Source organism: Neolamprologus multifasciatus, chromosome 7 (assembly GCF_963576455.1).
Source record: "Neolamprologus multifasciatus chromosome 7, fNeoMul1.2, whole genome shotgun sequence".
NCBI lineage: Eukaryota > Metazoa > Chordata > Actinopteri > Cichliformes > Cichlidae > Neolamprologus > Neolamprologus multifasciatus.
The window spans coordinates 58,740,850-58,764,452 of NC_140445.1; the positions used below are offsets into that span (position 1 = coordinate 58,740,850).

At 42.8% G+C, this 23,603-nt stretch overlaps 1 protein-coding gene across 2 annotated transcripts in view; it reads right to left on the reverse strand.

The window, feature by feature from the left end:
• Positions 1 to 5,311, reverse strand: part of LOC146515664 (genetic suppressor element 1-like) — a 40,084-nt gene extending 34,773 nt beyond the window's left edge. The window contains exon 1 of one of the 2 annotated variants that reach the window (XM_085165322.1): positions 4,582 to 5,311. In XM_085165322.1, the coding sequence (XP_085021448.1) occupies positions 4,582 to 4,618 (37 nt within the window). In that variant the 5' untranslated portion in view covers positions 4,619 to 5,311. The other variant, XM_085165323.1, reaches the window with a different exon arrangement.
• Between the last annotated feature and the right edge of the window lie 18,292 nt (positions 5,312 to 23,603).

A 23,603-nucleotide genomic window follows, 5' to 3' on the forward strand; every position in this document is an offset into this window, starting at 1 on the left:
CGCATGCGCAAAAGCGAGTGTGAATCAAAGAATTTGAAGAAAAGCTATCTGGAGCATGTACAAAGTGATGTTAATCTTTTTTTAGGGCTGTCAAAATTGAGAGCAATCAAAACAACAGCTGTGTAAGCACTCTGCTATCTTTGTTTAATTGGTCACATGACTACATCACATGACTAAAATGCAACGTAGCCTTAGTGGATTAGTGGGGCAGATGTTACATAGATAAAGAGTGGTCAGTAAGATTAGAAAAATGCTATACAAATGCTAGCCTAGTACCGTTATGATGCATGTATTATATGTCTGTTCCTAACTCCTCCCGCTTTTTCATGACACTCAAATCCTTAAAAATTATATATATTATGTGCCGTAGCTGATCTCAAAACAAACAGAGGGTAGCACCCTGTGTGTTTATATGGAAAACAGTGAGGGTTTTTATATTTCCTTGGAGAAAAAGAGAAAAATAACTCAAAAGTAAGGACATAGAAGATTTTTCTTCACTACAAAGACATCCACAGTCTATCATTACTGAGTTTAATGCGCCTTTACTGCTGAACTAGTAGCCACACTGGATTTTGTAAACATTCACAGTAAATTGGAGCGATGCTTTTCACCGTTCTCAGATTTCTCGTTTATGCACTTCACTTGTTATTTTGAGCGCATAAGCATGTTAATACCGACAAGGTGAAGTCCAGTGCACTGCGAGTCCCTGGATGGTCAAAAAGTCTCACTCTCAGTCGTCGGATTCTTGGCAACAGAGAAAAAGGTGAGTGATCACCAGCAAGTTTCAAGCCAGAAAGGAGGAAGATACATCATCAACATGAATGCTACATCAGCTCTAGTCTGCAAACAGCTGCAGTTTTTTCAGGTGGTGATGTTACGTGCTTTATTCTTGTTTTTTGTTCATGGCTGCCTGTCGTCAATGTAAAATAACTTAGAATTAAGTGTGTTTATGTGTAACTTAGTATTCAAGTAGCACTGAAATGTATCTCCACTTTAGCTAGCCTGCTACAGTAAGCTCAACAAGTTGTGAAGGTGCACAATATATACCGTGTTTGCTTTTAAGTCAACACCACCCTGTCAAAATGAACTACACTGATGACTATGTATTATAGCCTATACAGTGTCATAAGGCTACTAATGGGCATAACTGAACTGAGAAACAGGGTGTCTTTCTCATCAACGCCACAGCAGCTTTTTGCATGAACTACAATCTTCTTTTTGCAGCTGTTGCAAACATTTTGCAAGGCCGTTGAAGTCATTACTTTTCTGCAGCCTAAGAAATTAGTATTTGTTTGTGTGCTTCTGCCGCACAATTAAGGGAAAATATTTAGAGTGAAGTTACCAAATGTCGTTCTCACAGCGTGAGCGCCGGAGGCTGAGTGAGAAGTGTGTGCCTTGCACTGTCTATGTGAGCGTGTGTTTGTGTGTTCATGTGACATCTGCCATAAATCAAGCCACAGTGTCCTTGCAGTTCTAACACATATCATGGAAATCAATGCTGAGGTCAAGCTGAACAGAGCTACCCAACCCCAGAAAATACCACAGCAGCCAATAAATGTGGCAGGCTAATACACATGTCAACACCTTGGCTTTCTCACCCTATCGACTTACCACGGATAATGTGTGCGCACACGTAAGCGAGTGCATGTATGGGCAGAAACACAAATGTCACAGAGTATGTGTCCATTCATCATGTAGACACTTGCACCAGGTTTAAACTGATGGACCTTTTTCAATAAATAAACAATTGTTGTTTTCTTTTTAAAGCAGCTTTTTGTTTCTGATTCCTGACGTTGTTGATATCCAACGGAGCTCCAGTGCCATCCAGATAACACATGAGTGAGCCCCAGTGTTGGGTTGGATGAAATTTTCTTTCATTATAACAAACATGGACACACTAGTTTAGTCGGATCCTGCTGCGCAGAAAGTTCAAGCCAAACAAATGTCTCTGAAATGAACCCCCAGTAAATGCAAATTTACTACCTTCTAAAAACTACAATTAAAAAGCATTTGGCCTTTTTTTAAAGTATAATTTACTTTGTCCTGTGAGCCAGCATCAGGCTAAGAAAGTTGAAAATTGTTGAGAGACAGGCTAACACTCGGTTTAGGTCTTTTCATGGGGATTTGTTTGACAGCAAGAAAAACATAGAAACTCAACCTCTTTATAATTTAAACATAAAAGCTGCCTTTTTTTCCTTTTGTTTTTTCCCCTCTTTTTCTTTTCACGCCTCCCAACAGCTTAGATGCACCTTCTCTTGGGAACACATTCTGATTTTAGAAAAATCCGACTTTTGAAAAGACACCTGGACTGTGATCAGCTGACAAGTCACGGAGGGAAAACAGTAAATTGCCTTAATGTGTGTGACACATTTCACCGGGGGGGGGTCCAGAGAGTGGGACGCTAGAAAAAGATGTCACTTTCTTTTCCTTATGATACCATGGTAAGGTCAGGGTGTGCTCTGGCTGAGAAGGTGTAGATTTGCTCTCATGCACACACACATCTTCATGTCTCCTATGTCACATGTTTTTTCCCCGGGAAAGATTTTCATGTATTTTGCATGTATCATCATCTTGATTTTCAATTGTTACCTCTAATCTAGATTCCTCTGTCATGCTTACCCTGCTCCACTTCTTCTACCTTGGCTAATCACATGGCAGTCGCTACACACACACACACACATCCTTTACCCCTCACCCCCTACATTGTCAAATGATCATTGAGGAGCGAGTGTGTGGCTGACACAGTCTCCACAGCAACGGCAGTTAGGACCAGGAGGGGGGCTGGGGCATCTTCCAATGTGTGAGTGGTGAGAGGACACACACACACACACGTATACACACAAACACAATGAACACACACACCTACATACAGCACAGACAGGTGCACACAACCACACACATACACAAACAAAGGTGGCAGCTATGACAAAAACCCATTCACACACATGCACAAAACCACAATCAAATAACACACACACACACACACAAGTGCACACACACTACACAGACATTAAGCGAGACCTAGGAAACTGAAAAAAAGGAGGATGAAAGCAAGTGTGGAAGGAGGGTGGGAGGGAGGATGGAGGGGGGGCTGTTGCTTCCTGGAGAGATTTTCTTCTTCTTCCTCTCTCTTGTCACATGCACATGCAGATACAAACACACACAGACTCACACCTACGCACGCACACACAGAAATATACAAACAATGACAAAGCACCACATAATCACTCAATCATTTATGAAAGCAGATGTATAATTCAAAAAGCAGCATGAAAGATTCACAAGGCAAAGAACATTGTTTAATCTGCCCTCCACCCTCTAATTCCCCCATCATTCCCTCCCCCTCTCCCTCCGTCTCACTTCTATCACACCCCTCTGTCTCTCCCACATTTCACCTTTTACCGCAGCAGGTTTTTAATCACTGACCGCTGCCTGGCCCAGACAACTAAAAGGTCAGAGTTCGACTTCAGAGGGAAAACACAGACAGCGCTCAGTGTCAAGCATTATCATTCACATCCTTTCTCTTACCGTTTAAATGAACAAAATCCTACTTTACACTCGGCTTTCCTTTCCTACCTCAGTGTGTCAGTCTTAATTCTCTTCCTCCTCCCGCCGCCTCTTCACTGACCTCCCTGGTGCCGTTCCCGTCACTCTGCTCTCAGGCATGTTTAAGCACCTTTCTGAGGTAACCTCACACCTGTCTCCACACTGACACCGGCCGCACTCTCCTGCATTTCACACAGCTGCTCGAAAGACTGCAGATGAAAACTGTTTGACAGGCAGCAAAAGCCCCAACTGAAACTGTGTGATAAACCACAGAGCTACTGTAGATGCCAAGCACAAAATATCCCTTGAATTACATTAAAGGATTATGTTTAGACGGCATTTCTACTATTAGTAACTGTTTATAATGGATTCTAATGATCAGTTGATCCTTAAATTAAATTAAATGCTGCAAATGTTCAGGTTTTTTGGAGGCGGAAATTTTTAGATTTAAAATTTTTCCTTTTATACTTTAGTAAATGCTTAAATGGGTGACCAGTGATTCAGTTACCTAGGTGACAATTAATTGTCACCCATAATTTAAGGTCATTTAGCTCTGAGGTTGACTACACTCTGTCGATCAAGCCTAAAAATAACAAAAGACCCATTCCCAGTTGTACACAGTAGTAACAAGAGAGAGAGAAAGCACAACTAAAGTATCAGGGGAGTGCTTCAGTAGGTCAACGCACTGAGCAAGAAGACTCAGAAAATTGACTTCTTCATGAAAGAAAATGAAATTTTGTCTCTCTGTCTTTCTGTTTCTGAAAAATCTAAAATGATGTTGTGACACCGGAAACATCATGAGAAGTGGCTCCTGCCGAAGCACAGCGTAGCCCTCCTTACCTGGCAGAAAACGGTAAATCAATGTGACATCACCCGAGCCATTAATTACGTCTTGAAAGAATGACTGCATGAAAAGGGAGATTCACTCTCTGCGGCGTGTGGCCAGCCTCCGTGCTGATACAATGTGACAGAACAAGAAATACCACCACAGAGCCATCCGCGGGAACATCAAAGACTGAGTATAATTGGTCTTACCTGGGAGGTAGAAGTGTGGGGTCTTTAATCCGAACATGATCCTGGATCCCTCCTCCACTGACTCAGAGAGTAAGACTCCGGGTTAAAGGAGGCAGGGGGGGGGGGGGGGGGTCGGGCAGAGAGAATGGGCTGCGGTCGGCTGGGTTAAGGAGTTTGTTGTTAGTGTAAGTCATCAGACGACTCCCTGCTCCAGCTCTCTCTCTCGCGCACGCTCTCTTTCTCTTTTCTGGGCCCTGCGGGTGTGAGAAAGGAGGCAGGGAGAGGGGTCAGCCTCTGTCTACCTCGCTCACCTCCTCTTCAGCCTCTAAACTGAACCCGTGTAGAGAGAAGAGGAAGTAGAGAAAGATGTAGAAAGAGTGACAGAGAGGAGGGTGAAGCAAAAAAAAAAAAATACTCCAAAAGCTGAGGATGGGAGACAGTGTGCTCATGCCATCTTTTACTGAGGAGATCGTCTGGGAGGGAGAGCCTCTGAGAGAGTTGGGAGGGTGACAGGAAGGATAGAGAGGGAGGAGGGAGTGAAGGAAAGAGAGAGAGAGTCTTCAGTCGGTGTCCTCTCCCTTATTTTTTCAGTCTTGCGCTTTGTAATCCCTTCCTTGTTATTCATTCAGCGGCCTCTTGCTCGTTTGCTGTATAATGATCTGTGTTTCTGTGCCTCTGTTCTCCTTTCTGTCTCTATTCTTGCTTTATCCTCCCTCCTTTGCCTCAGTCCCACCACTGACTGCTCAGCTCAGCGAGCAGAGAGGAGGAGGAGGAGGAGGAGAAGGGAGAGAGAGAGAGAGAGAGAGAGAGAGAGAGAGAAAAGAGGGTGAAGGGGAGGGAGGAAGAGAAAAAAGAGGGGAGGAGGAGAATCATAAGACAGATGAGTGAGGGAGAGATGAATGAGTTTATGTTAGTGCAGTGTGCGCACACGTGTTTGTGTGTGTGTGCGTGTGTGTGTGAGAAATGTGAAGAGAGGAGGAAGGATGATTTAGCTGGTGCGAGTAAAAGGAGAGAGAGAAAGAGGGAGGAAGAGAGGCGAGAGGGTGTTGATGCAGTTCTCATTATCAGTAGATTGGACTGGTGCCTGAGTGACAGCTGATTCATCATGGGAGAGAGAGAGGAAGGGAGAGTGAAGGGGAGGAAAAGTGTGTTTTTGTGTGAGTGTGCGCACATGTGAGTGTGTAGAGGAGGGAGGGAGGGAGAGGAGGGGGTTAAAACCTGCCCTTAAGCATCTGCTTCATTCAGCTCTCCTCTTCTTCTCTTCTAGTTTTTTTTCCTCTCCTCTTCTTCTACACTTGAAAATCAACAGTCTGCTTCTTTGGACCGCAGGCACGCTGGTGCGTACCATGATGTGACCGGCATAGCTGTACCACAAACACATACACACAGCCCCCTAAACCACTCACATGCTCCCACTGATTAGACAGGCCTCATATGTCTGACACATCACATTAGCCTAGCTTTCCATCAATTACTGTCCACTCCCGGTGAGCAAACGTCCCCTCTACTGTCACCGAGACCCAATTCTATCACGTTAGTGACGATGCCAGAAATCGCTGCCTACACACATACACACACACGCAGACACGGCATCAAACCAAACCTCATCCAGGGGTGACGATTAGGAACAATTATCTGAGATGGCTCTTTGGCGTTTTCTCCGTAATGTCAGCGTCCACGGCGGCCCGGAGGAACCCGGTTGCTCTATCATCGTCTCCATCTATGCACAGTAGCCTTCATTTCTCTCTGTCACTTCCTCTCTCACACATATGGTGCAGACAGCTATGCAGCCACACATGCTCTGCTTCATTTCACACACACATTTGTGACACAGACACACAGACCCCTGAGCCTCCTACCTCAGTTATTTAACCTCTATCTTCTCCTTTCTACCCTACATCTATTTTTCCCATTCTTCATTTTTCTTAATCTTTCTTCTCTTTATTTCTTCTTCTTTTTTTTTTCCTTCACCTATCTCCTTCCTCTTTGGGAGTTGTGAGGAGGAAGTACGCTGGTGATAAGATTGATTGTGAGGGTCTCACAGAGCTATCTATAACCCTGTTTGCCACCACTGAATCAATGGAGAGAGACGACTGTAGGACACAGTGTATACACTACACACACACACACACACACACAGTGATCAACAGCTGTGAGAGCAGTTGTGAAACATCAGCTAACCACAAACTGACAGAGGGGGCAGACTGGAGAGAAGAGATAAAGAAGACTTAAGAAACAGCGAAGAGGATGGAGAGATGGTGGGGACTAGGGGGAGGAAAGAGGGAGGGAGGTGTATGTTGCATGTGTGATGGGCATGAATTTATTTATTTATTTTTACAGTTTATTGCACTTTTTTTTGTATCTTCCCAAGCTTATATATCACATATACACTTATATATCATATATCATCGCTCTGCAAACACCAGTGACCTCAGGGTCAAGACAGTCAAGACCTTTTGCCCCCCGGGGGGTCATGCTCTGCTGCGTGATGCAGGGCCGACGAGGTCAAGAGAAGAAGGGGAGGAGGAGGTGAAGGAGGAGTGCCGATAAACCAGCCAGCACAGTTTGTGATGATTACAGACAACAGCCAATAACGAGCATCCACCTCTGACCTCATTGCTGCGGAAACGTGAGGGAATGCCTGTCACAGAGGGAGTAGTATAACTCAATCTATCAACAAAAGGTGAGGGGGGGTTGGAGTGGGTGGGTGTATCTGTGTGTGTGCGAGAGAGAGAAAAAAAGACTGTGAAGAGGAAGGAGACAGATGATGATGTGGTCAAAGCAATACCAGCCTCGCTCGTGTCACAGCCCTCCTTTTCCCTTATTGGAGCTCTTGTTCTGCCTTCAAAACAGACGCTATCACACAAACACACACACACGCACACACCCTCTTCCCTTCTCCTCCCTGCTTCTTTCTCTATCATTTGCCTGTCAGATGCATGCTGTGGCAGAATAAGAGCTGACACCCCGGTCCCAGCAGCAACCAGGGGCTGCCATCAGCACTTAAACATTTTCTCTCTCTGCTGCTTCTCCCCCTTCGCTCCCCTGTGTCCATGCAGCACTCCAACTGCTGACAAGGAGCACAGAGAAGATGACAAATAAATGGAGGAAAATGATGAAAAAAAAAGATAAGCCCCCTCCTCATCGTGCCATTGTTCCTGCCTTCCCTCCCCCTTCTCTTGTTTTCTCTATCCCTCCTCATCCCAGCCCCAGTGAGGTTGCTGACCCCGAGCGAGTGAGCCTCATTACTCTGTATCTACTCTTGTTGCTGAAAAAACAAATCTGTGTGTACACAAGTACGCAATGACGAGAGGAATTGTAAATATATTTGTCATTCCTGGAGTCACTCTGGAACAATGTTTAAAAAGACATCAGACGATGAGCGTCATCACAGAGAGGAGCAAAAAAAAAAAAGATTAAAAGAAAGGGATGGGCAGAGCGGAGGATGAAGTGGTGGAGAGATGAGGGGATGGATGGATGGTTGGAGGTGGAGGGGCTGGAGGGGGTGGCTTGCATTGGATCAAAGATAATTGTCAGAGGGAGTCATTATGCACATATTGTATAGAGGAGTCGCTTCTTTCAAACAATCCCTCTCATCACTTCTGTCCTCTTAATCAGCCTCTCGTGGTCTTCCACACCATCAGGGATTTTAATTGGACGCTGATGGGTTTGCCGTGACCTCAAGAGAGAAAAAAGTACGTTTGCATTGCTGGGATAGGAATTATTGGGACGTAAAAATGAATCCACACGACTATTGGCATTAATCTAATGTAGTAAAATTTTCAAATGAAGTAGAAAGCAGCACAGTCCCAGGTTGTCTCCTATCCCCCCTAAAAGTTATGACACAGCCCCAGACAACCAGTAATAAGCCCTAAACTACAGTCTCATTGAGGTCTGGGATTATTTAGATAGCTTTGGTCTGTGTGTCTTTGTCTGCTGGCACACTTGTGACGTTGTCAGGCTGATGGAGTTGATGGAGGGAAGTATGCTGTGTGTTCTCTGGGCCCTCATTTCAACCCCCAAGTTAAACTCTGGACTCAGGCTGTCTGGTGCCTGTCTGCCCACAAAAATATCCCAAACATGACACTCATGCATGCTTACATAGACATCAGAGTGTGGCCTGCTGAAGCCCTGAATCAGCGCAACACACACTAGGCGGACAATGTCCCACCACAGCATAAATCAAGACTGTTAATGGGCCTGAGCCACAGGGCTTCACTGTACTTCTCCACCTCCAAAATCTCTCTTTTTCTCTCTCCCCCCCCTCTCTCTTGTCCATCTGTCCATTTGCACAGTGACGACACACATACTAAGTGTGAAATTAGCCTGCTGCTGCGACACCGGGGCATCTATCTATCTATCTATCTGCAAGTGTAGAAGCACACTGACACACATACACAGTGAGAAACTGCCCTTCTGTGTGTGTGTGTGTGTGTGTGTGTAAGATACATGTATTGCTGTGCGTGCCTCTGTTTGGCCTGGCTCTGCTTACACAGATGGTGATATCTGGTGATTATCTCTGTATGTATCTCCTCCTCCATCCTGCAGCCCTTCTGGGTCGGTCAGGTCCCACCAACCACAGCACTACATCGATTTTGCTCCTCCAGGAAACTCAGACAGACACACACAGCTCCCCTAGGAGAATTTAAACTCCTCTCAGCATATTTCCCTGCTCTGATCTAACCACTGAAGCGATCTCTGACCTGGCCGTGTGAACTCCAAACCTGCGTCTGTCCCTCCTGATGTCTTCTGACCTCAGAGGATTGTAAATCATCCCCTCAGGCGCATACTGACTCTGGAGCCGTTCTCTCTGACGTCTTGCACTCAAATTGTGAAAAATTTCCTTTGTGAAAATCAGATGTGATCTCTTGATATATTCCTCTAAATTACTTCAGTGATACATCTTCCACTCTAATCCCTCACAAGGAAGATAGGGAACAAAGTGGCGTATGAAGGCGGAGAAAAGTGGTGATGGGGATGTCTATGTGGCATGCATTATTTACTTGAATGAATTTAACATACTTTAAAGCCGCATACAGTGTATGGATGAAAGGTTATGAATCATAGCTCAAAGGGGAAATATACTATAAATATTACAGCATGTCCCACTGGCTGAAAATATAATAGATGAATATTTGGAGCATTGCACATAAGGTGTGATACAATATTCAAGGTTCCCTACCCTCTCTTTTACCAAGACCATTTTAACCATCTAACTTGACATTTATTTTTAAAACTTTGCAAGTGCTGAACATTTAAGGATGGCCAAAATTCATTCAGTTTCATACACTAGCATGTAATACTCCCTTCAAGAATGATAAAAGCTGCCCAGATGGCCAAGATAAACCGTTTCACTGTTTATGTTGAGGCTGGTGTTTTGTGGTACTATTTAATGAAGCTGTCAGCTGAGGGGATGGATGCTTACATAGATCCTCCCTCTTCCCCTTTTTCTGTAAAGCCACTGTTCTGTGATGGGAGTAGTACACACCTTTGCCTGAAGTCCTTAAAAAAGGACTGTTACTGTCAGTAGTTTTTTTGTTGTTGTTTTTTTACTGAAGGTTGTTGTGAAGATTGATATTTTAGACACTGTGCTGGTGAAACTTTTTTTTTAATCAATTAAATATATATATAATTTTAAATCTGTGCTAACACTAATGAAAAATATTTTTATGCAGTTGTACTGTTGTGCAGTCCAGAATTTCTCCCGCTATCAGCACTTACACCATAAATAAACACAGAGTGAACCGCTTCCACTGGCAGCTCTCCATGCCCACGTCATAACACTGTCTCCGCCATATTTGACAGATGATGTGGTTTGCTTCAGATCATGAGCTGTTTCTCCCCTGTTCCATGTTCTTCTCTTCCGATCACTGTGGTAAAAGTTAATCTTGGTTTCATCTGTCCAAAGATGTTTTTTTCCCCATAACTTTGCTGGCTCGTTTAGATGCTTTCTGGCAAAGTCTCCTCTGGATTTCTTGTCTTGAGTGTAACCAGCGTATTACACCGTGTTGTAATACCTTATACTCATAATTTTTACACTTTTTATTGTAGATTTTGACAATGCTACACTTATCTCCTCAAGAGTGTTCTTGGCAGGTTAGGTGTTTTAAAGTTACAGTGGTAAGCTAGATGTCAGTAAATTGCAGATTGCAGTCGAGTGAGTTCTGTTTTCCTACCCCCAAGCCAAGAAAGATCAAAACCTTAAGGCTGTACCCCATAACTGTCGGCCAGCGTGTTTCTACTACTGTGTGGATAGGATCTGGATCCACCCCAGAGCTTTTCCTTTTCTGTGCAGGCTGTCAGTCTGCTGTTTACCTCAGCTGTCAGTCCCGGGTCAGAAGATTCTATCTGTATTTACTTTGAAGGAGGCTGTGAAACTTTGTTAAACAAGTCAGATATGGGTCAGTGAGTCAGAAGAGTCAGAAGCTCATTTCTGACCAATGACAGCTATGCTGAGGTGAGTGCTTGAGGATATGTGGAACATTTAAAGTCTGCCTTTTTTGCCGCTGTTAGGCCCTGTTAGCTGCTGTTAGTGTTTTTTAGCTGTTATTTATGTGTGCTAGCTGCTGTTCGTTGACGTTAACGAAACTTTCTTTGAAGTGCACCAGAGCTTGCAGAATTCTTACGCTTAGTGAATAAACTCTCATGCAATGTGAGAATGTAGCAGAGGCAAAGTGTGATTTTTCAGAATACTCATGCCTAAAATTAGCTTTCACGTTTATAACCAGCTGTTGTTGTTGTTGTTGTTTAGTCAGCTGTACCGAGGGTCGCATGTCTAATTTCATGACAATAAGTAAATGTGATATTACTGGAAATAAAAAAGCAGGTTTTTGCACACCTATGGCTTCTTTTCTAAACATTTCCTCCTATTTACTTCTATTTACTTTCAGTCTAATGATGACCTCCTGTGCTTGTATAAACATCTCTATGAATTTCATACAGACAGTTCCAGGGAAAAGCTAATAAACGGAAATGGAAAGCTGAACTTAAAAACTCCATGTTCTTTATTCTTTATCTGTCATGAAATAATAAGGGAACTGGGCTCACGTGGCCATGAAACTGATTGTCAGTCAATTATTGATTTAGTTTTGAGCCTACTTTTAATTGTTTGATTTCAAATCTATTGTAGATAGGTTGAAAAATTGTATCAAATACTTATGGACTCAACTGCAGACTGTTTCCAAATTTTCTGCAAGTCACCACCGCGCCTTCCAGGATATCTGGCATGCTGGTGTGTGCAGTTCTTGTCACTTGTCAGTCAGCTGTCACTTAACATCTCGCTGAATTAAAACACAGAGGAAAGACTGGTGAGATTTGCTGCTGAAGGAGAGCAGCTCTTTAAACATTTTTATCAAAATAATAGTTATTCAAATGTCTCATATTCCAAGGCTCTTGAGGGAAATCCTGGCAGTCTGCACTAACTAACCACATCAAGGCAAACACAAACACCCACACGCTTCTACACCTTCACACGCATGTCCACAGATAGACACATTACCTGGGGGGCCTGAGCTCCCCCTCTATGGGCCTTCACCCCACATGCTCATCTCAATTAATCACCAAACAAAACAGATGTCAAGAACAAAGGAACGATCTCCAGCCCTGTGGGGTAAAGCAGGGAGGAGGAAGGGAGGAAAAGGGGAAGATAAGGAGAAGGAGGAGGGATGGCAGGAGAAAAAGAAAACAGGAGAAAGGAGCCACAGTGCATTTAGATCTAGGTGGTGCATTTGAGGCAGGTGATTGAAGGTTGTCGAGGCCATTAGAGTGGGAAGTGTTAGCTGTTTATGTGCCCGAAGCCCAGTGATACTGTAACTGTACAATACAAGATGAAACTGTAAAAGTGTGGGGGAAAAAAAAGAAGAAGAAGTCACGATGCAAGAGGGGGAGAGTTAGAGACGGCAAGAGAGTGAGAAAACAACAAAGCCCTGGAGATGAAAGACAGTCTACAAAACAATGGATACAAAATAATGCTCAGCGGTGTGCAGAAATAGAGCAAAGATTGAAAACCTGCCAAGATAAAGACAAACCCCCGCCTTTGAACTGTCACTTCACTGCGATACTGTCAGAAAACAAATGGCAATCTTGACAGGTTTCAGCTGCTTTGAAAGAGACTGAATCATATTTTATTCACAAACGCATATTTTATAGCTTTTATAGCAAAGATCATAACCTGTTGTTAGGCAGTGAATTCTTGAATCTTGTGCTAAATTATTGACATTTACATAGTGTACAGATGGCATAGGGGGGTGGGGTGAAAGCAGGGGGAAGTGGAAGGAAAGGGGGAAAGGAAAGGAGAGGAGGGTGCTGCAAGGGACTTTTTTTTTTTTAATAACATGCATCCATGAAGAATGCCATGTTGTTTGAAGTCTCAGTATTACAGGGAATAGCCATCAGTCTGCCAGCATTATCTGTTTCTTTTTCCTCCATTCGCCCATCCTTCAGCAGCAGCAGTCCTCTTTCTTTCTGCCTGCCTGTGGAGTGTGGACAGTGAGACTTACAGCTCGCATCAATAACAGGCAGATAACAGCCGAGTCCTCAGTCTTCAAGCACAGCCTTAAATCACATCAGCCCCGAGGGGAAGCAAATGAAGACCGAGGAGGAGGAGGAGGAAGAGAGGGGGGGAAGCTTACCTCTTACAACAACAACAACAACAACTAAAACAGTGCCGTATGGGTAAAATACACGCAAAATTACAAAAACGTAGCAATTTATGCAGCTTAGAAATAATCCTTGGTGTTTTAAGTGAGAGTTCCCACACTGAGGAACACACGAGCAGAGGAGAGAAGAGCATATGTGTCTATACGTGTCTTCAGACTCATTTTCTCTGTCTTTCTAAAAAAAGCAGCACATTACGGTGCTGAAGTATATAACATGAAAAACTCAACATGATCCAGAGCACACTGGGAAAAACAGACCTCACCTGAATTGAGCAAACGGCGGCACAAAATCAGGTTTGTTTGACTTGTATTTTAGACCTAGTGGTTAACCAAGCTACATCATTTAAGAAGAAGAAATGCACCCAGTTAGAGTGTCAGATGGATTATACAGTAAAGTTCAAGGTTGTCCTTTGGCCTTTTGTTATCACCTTTATAAAAGAAAAAAAAGGAAATGGTAAAATTACTCTCTAAACTTAGCTTCCTCAAATTGTAAAATAAAAACACTTTAAATGCCATCATTGTTTACACCAAAAATTCCTGGTTCAACTTTCAAAAGAAAACAATTTCTATTTATATATTGAAAGGACCTGGTTAACTCAAACTAAAGTCACACTGCTAACAGTGGAAAATGTTCACAAAGATCAGACTGCAATCAGCTGGTTATTTCAGAGAGGTGAAAAACATTTAGGTTGGACGACTGCAGGGTTTCCTCGTGCAGCGAGCGATTATCTATTTGTGACTGCTGTGATCTGCAGAAACTCATTAAAAGACATTTGCCGGGCAGGCATTAAAAGCATCACTGATGAGAGCGTTTATAACCTACATGTGTGCTGGTAACCATGGTGTACACAATGATGTGCAGCTCTCTCCTGGAAGAAAGGACCAAGGAAAGACCAAGCAAGAGCAGGACACAGTTAATGCTTTGAAATGGTTTTTTTGAACGAGTTTTTGGTTGTGAACTGTGAAATGTTGACTAAAGAGGAGAATATTTTCATTTATGTCTATGATACCATATTCTTCATAAAGATATAATACATTCATATTGCTCATATTCTCACATATATCACTATGAAATATCTCCCCCGTGCTCTCTCTCCCAGGCACTATGTCTGCATGTTCATGTTGTTGTTAAAGTCTCTTTTACTCCCCACCTGTTATTTCTGTTTTCAATCTCTTCTTGTTCTTTCTAGTTTAAAATAGAGAAATGCCTGCGTGAAGAACCAATAAGCCTACAATAACAATTTGAATTAATTAATTAATTACTTTTTAGTCTATTTAGGGGAAATAGGTTGTGTTTCAACTGTTTAAACAACTTTGCCCTTGGGTGGAAATTGTTATTTAATGGCACATGCAGCATATTTACCCTATAAATATAAATCTAACGTTCAGTCTTCTTTTAGCTCCATTTTGGATCTCCACCAGGTCAGGCTGATTAGCTGCTAAATTAGCTGCTCACCAGCTATTCCCCAGCTTTTTCTGGTCGTACTGAGCAGGTTTACACTGAAAATAGCCACTTACAATAAAGCTGCGGAGAACTGCGCATTCAATATAATTTTCTGTTATTATATTGTTATATATTATATGATATATGCTACACCCTTCATAGTGTGTCATTTTCATTTTAGATTTTGAGCGTACAAATATTTTGCCTTGGTTCCAATCTTTTAGCACACTTCTGCTCCCATTACACTAGTTATGTTCAATTGTGTTCAAGCTTGTTGCTGTAATGGCTGAACCAAAAGCAGACTCGCAAGCAAGGTATAAGTCTGTAACTCATCTTTAAAGTTCAAAGCTTGGCTCATATGATGGGTAGGTGGGCCAGGAAGCAAACTGACTAAAAGGTCAAGGTCCAAAAGCAGTCCAAAAATCCCCAAACTCCAAAAAGCTAAATTTGTGAGGATAAGGCAAAAACAGTGGTTAAAAAAACCAAGAGATTCACATGGTCACAAGAGAATGCTGCAAGCTTAGCAAAATGCTGAGACAATCGGACAGAGAGCAGAAGGAACCTGTATAAATACTGGATGGGTAATTAGCTGGTGGGAAACAGGTGTAGCTGAAAACTGGTGGGAAACAGAACAAAGGGAGGAAGTAGAACTAGAGCTAGAGGACGATACTATGAGGGAAGTTCAACACATCGTGGTTTCCTTTGTGTTAACTGACTTGACAAAACCTGAAAACACAGCTGGAGATAATGGTTATGAACGTCCTCTGTTAACCAGGGCTTTTTGCTTGCTGTGCTGTGCACGCTCACATAACAAGTGGTGTTTTATAGTGCATGTGAAAAAACGATCCCTATGAGTGTCCCCCATTACTCCAGTCAGAGACATTATCAGGTGATGATCATGATTGCACTTGGAAATAAAAAAGAATAATTGAAAACATGGCACTTCCGGGGAATTTTAAACTGAAACCCTGAACATAACCTGCTCCCAACCACGTCACTTTTTTTTTTGCATAAGTTACCATGGTAATTTAGCCAGCTAACAAAACAAAAAAAAGAGTCACTTGGGTAAAACAGAAAACTCTGACTTCAAGCTTGAAAAGGAGGCTCGCAAACTGATTAATCTTGCTTCATAGTGCATCCCCTGGTGAGTAATTTCAAAAATAAAAACAAAACAAAATGATCAGAATCCTTGCAGGCTGTTGCAATTGCCATGTTACTCTTTATTTCCCTGACTGTCTAAAAGAGGTGGTAAAGTTACCATGAGCCAAAGCACTACAATTATATTGTGGGTAATGGATAATACAATAAGTTTAAAAGAAAAGAAACAGAATTATCCTTTAAAAGAAACACATCTATCAGAATAAATTCAGACATTACTCTGTAACAAGGCCTCAGTTCTAGACAATTTGTGGAACTGTATGATATAAAAAAGGGGATATTCCTAATATGGTGAACTCAACAGCTGTCCCTCCCGCCTACAGTTTAAACCATCTGTAAACAAGGGGCAGCAAATCACAAAAAGCTTCCTTAAGGTTGTTTAAACAGCACGTTTAAGACAGACGCTGAAGACCAGATATAAGATTGATATGGATTATTGTGGCATGTTAATCATGCAAAGCTACTCTAATAAAGTAGCTCTGGAAATGAGCATAAATTCCTGAACTTTCATCTTAATTTATCCCTGTTCTATCTTCCTATCCATTTTTCCTCAGTTGTTTCTCGTCTCCCTGCTTTTCTTGTTGTTTGCCTCCGCCACTCATAGATGCACACATCAACACCTCTACACTACAACCCACATCTCACTCATTGCTTCTCATTTGTTTCATTTTTCTCTTCCCAGCTACCTCCCTCCCTCATATTTTCGCTCTCTCGACATAATGATTCAGTGACACTTGTCTTTTCGCTTCAGTGTTATGCCAACAGGAGGAGCACGCACACTTACACACTCGTAAACACAGGAGAGAGTTGGAGAGATTTTGGAGAGTAATGATAAGTCTACTCCAGTCCATCCTCAACAACAAACAGTGTGTGTGACACGCTCTGAGCTGAGGTCAGGGGTCAGGTGGTGTTTCGATTTCTTTTGTACCCTCTGTGCTGGCGGGGTCACACAGCCCTCACAGACAGCTGCTGTCCATACTGCCTCCATGCTCTGAAGTATGCATCAGAACAGCTAAAGAGATTTAAGCGATTACTTCACTCTCTCTCACACACACACACATGTTTTAACACACTTTTACTGCAGTAGCATATACAGCCCGTACACAATACTCGCACTGCACAGAGATAAAAGGTTATGGGCGGCCATTTTGCTCCATTTTTTCATAATGTTTGCTTTGCGTTCGATAGTGTCAGGCCACAGACCAGCTAGCCTCCTGACCTCTGCCCTGCGCACAGCACCTGTCGACCCTGCTTACAGGAAGGTTCAGAGGTCAAAGAGGACTTGCCCAGTCAAACCCCCTGATGGAGCTCTTTTTATGGCAGGGACAACACCTGTTAAACACACACACTGGAGATATATTCTCCTCAGTGTGATAAACTGAGCAGCCTTGTTAATAATACTGGCAAACACATGCGACTTCACTCACTTATTAATGAATTAATGATGGCCATTCAGACCGCACATACTCTATAGCAAGAATGCCTACTTTAATGCCCATGTGGGCAGACTGTGGGTTGCCCACACTAAGCAGAACAGAGTCCACAGTGGGGGCTATTGTATGGCTGCAGTGTACCCACAGTATGCTTGTCATCTAGGTGGGCTGTCCTACGAGGGCATTTGTTGGTTGAGCACCAGAGTTGAGTTGAGAAACTTGCCAAATCTTCTCGGCCAGGGCCAAACAGTTTATTCTGCTACTGACTCTGTGTTATTGTTGTTGTTTATTGGATTGGGTGATTGAAGTCTGAAGAAACAAGACATATTGTCAATTTAACAATATATTTGTTCAGCAAACATGGGTCTCAGAAGCATTTGGAAGAACTATACACACCCACAACAGCCTGGTACCGCTTCCTTATGCTGGTCACCTGATTGGTCACACATTGTTGTGAGATGTCATCACCAGTGTTGGGACTAACGCGTTATTAAGTAACGCGTTACAGTAACTACGTTACTATTGTGGTAACGAGCACGGTAACTAGTTATTATGCCAAAACCAGGAACGCGTTAGTCGTTACCAGTGTTGGGACTAACGCGTTATTAAGTAACGCGTTACAGTAACTACGTTATTATTGTGGTAACGAGCACGGTAACTAGTTATTATGCCAAAATCAGGAACGCGTTAGTCGTTACTGGGATTTAGATAGGGTCGTTACTCGTTACTTCGTGTGGTGGCTATCGCGGAGCTTCCACAGATTCTGTAACATTAGCAAGTGGTGGAGGCAGCAGGTGGATGAAGGAAAGGGGACGCAGAAGGAAAAGAGACCCGAGGCAGCCGCCGGTCCAAGTGTGAACTGAACTTCAGGTAAGAAGTTATGACCTGCAGTCTATCTGGGTCAGATATAAACCAAGTTTAGGTGGAGTTTATTTTCGTTATTCTGACTTTTTCCGTACTGCGTGCTAGCTAGCATGACGGAGTTTCTATACAGCTGGGTGGGTGCTATGATGTTACTGATGTTGAACTTTATTTTGTTCATAAGTTATTAGAGTTGCCAACCGTCCCATCTGGTATTCCAGAGAAAATATTACGCGTTTCTTATTGAGGTGAAAAGGAACAGTTTGTCCCGTAATTCAGCTACAATGAAAAAGACACAAAGCTGGAGTTATTCTGTGTCTTTGCTGCACAGCTGCCTCTTCTTCTTTCATTCTGCCCCCTCCCTCTCCCGTTTCTACTTCAATCACGAAAACTGATCAATGATCAGCTGATCGGCTCTCTTGTTTGTTTATCGCCCACTTTGCGCCAGAAAGAGGAAACCAGCCGATGTCGCGTTAAACAACAGCAGCACGTTTAAGCTTGATCAGCTGTTGTTAGAACTTATTTAATATTAATTTCTAGTATCAGCTGATGTTTGCTGGAGCCACAGCTGCAAAATAGCTGCTGGTCATGATATCGGTTTGGTTATCTGGTGAGAGGGAAACATGAAGATGAAACCAGGAGATGTCCTTACTGAATCATCAGAGCTGAACAGGTGATGGAGAAACAGGTTTACCTTTTAGGTGACATGAATGAGTTGAAGGGAAGTTATGAACTGATTCTGAGAAACAGATAACCCGAGGATCCTTTTTAGGTAGCTGACAGCTGGTAACTGTGCAGGGGCGGATCTAGCAAAGTTTTGCCAGGGGGGCCAGGTAGGGCATTAACAGGGAGAGGTGGGCACAAAGAAATACTTTTCTTTCTTATTCTCATTTAAAATGTCAAGCTTTTAAAAAATAATTATCTGAATCTTACAACAAACGATTGATAGATTGATGCATATATACCATCAAAACAGTGTACATCACTGTCACAACAGCGTTTGTTTTCATTCAAGGCTTTATGATTTTTCCTATAATGGCAGGCCGGTCTCTAGTCAAAATGCCCGGGCCAATTTTTTGTCCCCGTCCAGCCCTGTATGCAGCTCATCTGCAGTCTGGTGTTACTTACATCTTCCTATTCAGAAGGCAGAATTTCCGAGTTCTGAGTACAATCAAAGCACCACGACTGCAGTTTTTGTGTTGGATGTAAAAGGCGCACATGACGCTGTGACGTAGGCTAGAATCATGGCAGCAGTCAATGACGGTCCAGGCGTGGGATTTCTCTCGTGGAAATATGCACATTATCTTTTCCTTTCTATTGGTAGGTGGCACAGTGCACTTGTGGCAAGTAAGCAAGCTAGAAGACTGGCAAAGTTGTGGAAGCAACACATTAACAAGAGAATTCTGAGTAAAACCAAAGTTACTTTCCCTAGTAACTAGTTACTTTGAAAGTAACGAGTAACTTGAAGTAACTGAGTTACTTTTGATAGAAGTAACTAGTAATGTAACTAAGTTACTATTTTAAAGTAACTTACCCAACACTGGTCGTTACTAGGATTTAGATAGGGTCGTTACTCGTTACTTCGTGTGGTGGCTATCGCGGAGCTTCCACAGATTCTGTAACATTAGCAAGTGGTGAAGGCAGCAGGTGGATGAGGGAAAGGGGACGTAGAAGGAAAAGAGACCCGAGGCAGCCGCCGGTCCAAGTGTGAACTGAACTTCAGGTAAGAAGTTATGACCTGCAGTCTATCTGGGTCAGATATAAACCAAGTTTAGGTGGAGTTTATTTTCGTTGTGCTGACGTTTTCCGTACTGCGTACTAGCTAGCATGACGGAGTTTCTATACAGCTGGGTGGGTGCTATGAAGTTAATGATGTTGAACTTTATTTTGTTCATAAGTTATTAGAGTTGCCAACCGTCGCGTCTGGTATTCAGAGAAAATATTACGCGTTTCTTATTGAGGTGAAAAGGAACAGTTTGTCCCGTAATTCAGCTACAATGAAAAAGACACAAAGCTGGAGTTATTCTGTGTCTTTGCTGCACAGCTGCCTCTTCTTCTTTCATTCTCCCCCCTCCCTCTCCCGTTTCTATTTCAATCATGAAAACTGATCAATGATCAGCTGATCGGCTCTCTTGTTTGTTTATCGCCCACTTTGCGCCAGAAAGAGGAAACCAGCGGATGTCACGTTAAACAACAGCAGCACGTTTAAGCTTGATCAGCTGTTGTTAGAATTTATTTAATATTAATTTCTAGTATCAGCTGATGTTTGCTGGAGCCACAGCTGCAAAAAAGCTGCTGGTCATGATGTCGGTTTGGTTATCTGGTGAGAGGGAAACATGAAGATGAAACCAGGAGATGTCCTTACTGAATCATCAGAGCTGAGCAGGTGATGGAGAAACAGGTTTACCTTTTAGGTGACATGAATGAGTTGAAGGGAAATTATGAACTGTTTCTGAGAGACAGATAACCCGAGGATCCTTTTTAGGTAGCTGACAGCTGGTAATTGTGCAGGTGCGGATCTAGCAAAGTTTTGCCAGGGGTCCAGGTAGGGCATTAACAGGGAGAGGTGGGCACAAAGAATACTTTTCTTTCTTATTCTAATTTAAAATGTCTAGCTTTTAAAAAATAATTATCTGAATCTTGCGAACAAACGATTGATAGATTGATGCAAATATACCATCAAAACAGTGTACATCACTGTCACAACAGCGTTTGTTTTCATTCAAAGGCTTTATGATTTTTCCTATAATGGTGGGCCAGTCTCTAGTCAAAATGCCCGGGCCGATTTTTTGTCCCAGTCCAGCCCTGTATGCAGCTCATCTGCAGTCTGGTGTTACCTACATCTTCCTATTCAGAAGGCAGAATTTCCGAGTTCTGAGTACAATCAAAGCACCACGACTGCAGTTTTTGTGTTGGATGTAAAAGGCGCACATGACGCTGTGACGTAGGCTAGAATCATGGCAGCAGTCAATGATGGTCCGGGTGTGGGATTTCTCTCGTGGAAATATGCACATTATCTTTTCCTTTCTATTGGCAGGTGGCACAGTGCACTTGGCAAGTAAGCAAGCTAGAAGACTGGCAAAGTTATGGAAGCAACACATTAACAAGAGAATTCTGAGTAAAACCAAAGTTACTTTCCCTAGTAACTAGTTACTTTGAAAGTAACAAGTAACTTGAAGTAACTGAGTTACTTTTGATAGAAGTAACTAGTAATGTAACTAAGTTACTATTTTAAAGTAACTTACCCAACACTGGTCATCACATTCTCCAACCAGCATTTGTTGCAAGTCAGCCAGACTGGTTGTGTGGGTCACTCTGGCACGCCCAAACTAATCCCGCAAGTGTTCAGAGGGGTTGAGGCCATTCCATCTTCTCCACTTCTAAATTCTGGAGGAAGTTTCTGATAAACCCCACTCTGTCCTAGACCAGATTTGGCAAGTTTTTATTGGCGTAACAATCTGCTGCTCAAGCCACAAATGCATTTTCCTTACAAACGTGGGGCCTTTTAAAGGGAAATAAAAAGGCTTTCTAATGGTATAAGATTTGTTGCCAAGAAGCAATGCTACAGCAAAGCAATAATCAAGCAAACATAAATTTAGTTACTTTTTATGCTAAGTTTATTTGATTTGGCAGGTATTTATACTACATGTCCTTCCTGATACAACCTCCCAAAAGATTAATGCATGTATGTAATTTCCCTGTATGATGTTTTCCTTGCCAGCAAACGTGACTGGGAAGGTCCACAGTGGGTATCTGTGGGTGAACTTTGGGGCCTCGTGGGCTGGACAAACTTATACTTGGGCCCCGAGTTGGTGTACCCACACAGGGTCGACAGCAGTTTCATGCTTTGGGACTCCACGGACAAGCCCACTGTCTGTTGCCCACAGAAAACGCTCCCTGGGACCCAAAATGGCAAAACTGCAAACGGTCCCAGACGGGTTTTCATTGGTTTACCTACAAAAAAACTACGGATGCACCCAATTGAGGACCATGTGGGATCAGTGCACTTCTGCCCTGACCGCGGAGCCTTAAACTTTACCCACTGTGGGCCTGCATAGGCATGCTTGCTGGGTCTCAACACAATGACTGGTGGTCACACAGTTGGTGAGTCTGCTTGGTTTTCTGTGTGTGGCTAAAAAAGTGTGAGAAACAGTGCATATGTTAACCATAGTGACAGTGTGTAACTCATCAGTTTCCACTGTTTGGTGAATTGTTTTATCTGCACCCAGTGATTTGGTTTATATTTTTGATGAATAATTCTTGTCGATGCTTTCAACTGCTATAGAGTGAGTTTAGATGCAGAATTGCAAATATTATTTTGAGAAATCAGATGTTGGCCTGTTTCTTTCGGACAAAATGTGACACAAATAAATGCAAAGAATTGTGCTGCATTGCTTATGCTGTGGTATCATAATGTTGTTCACGAGGACTTCTGAGCAAAAAGCAGAAGTCCACATAGTGAGTATCAGCCTTGGTTTTTGGTTATGGTGCACTAGACTTAGGTATCAGTTGTGGTTTGTGCTAGTGTTTCCATGAAATGACTATAGGAGAAAAAAGACAAAGCGTGTGTATGAGTGGGTGCGTGGAGAGCTGTCAGAGAAGATCTGGCGAGAGTGGGCTAATTGGAGTTAATTCACCATCTGTCTGTGTGAGCCAGCACACAGGGTCATTAGCAGAGACAAGTCCAGCCACAGGGGAGGCTGAGAGGGGAATCACCATCCCTCACTTGCTGTCCTGCTGCTTTTACTGCTCCTTTCCTTCCTGTCTTGTCATGTCACTCTGCACTTGTTATGTTACGACTGGACCGTCTGTACACTCCTGGTGAAAACATTCGTCCCTCTGCAAAGAATAAGATGGAAATAAAATCATCTGAACTGTTTGTTTGACTTACCGATTCTGTTTTGAAATGTTTATGATCTAATTTGGTGTACCGTGATGGTACGATGCCACTTTTTTTTTGTTTCCTCAGTCCAGCACTGCCCTCTGCTGGGCTGAGGTTGTCCCAGCTGAGCACAGAGACTTCAGACAGAAGAAAAATAAATAAATACACAAATATCCTTCAGCTAAAGAAGATGCCACACAGTGCACTTTAAATGTTGATGCTACAACTCACATTATGCAGACAGCCTGTGCAGCATTATACAGTTAGACAAAATTAAGTTACATTTTGAGTGATGTCTATTCATGTGGCTAGACAGTTCTCTGTAGTTCAGATTCGGTTGGTTGATTTTATGTACCCTTTATGTACCCTGACCCCTCAAAGTACTTTACACTGCAACTCATGATAAGCTTTTCATACATGTATTCATAGAGTACCTAACCCTGTAAAGGCAAGTGTATCATATGTGATAAATGAGTTTTTGAGACCACTACATTATCATGTTTTTTCCCAAGAAAACTCAAATAACTTGCACCAAAAAAATGCTAGCTGTAGCAAAGATTTTGCAAATTAAAACTTAAATAACACTCCAGTTTCAAAACATATTTAAT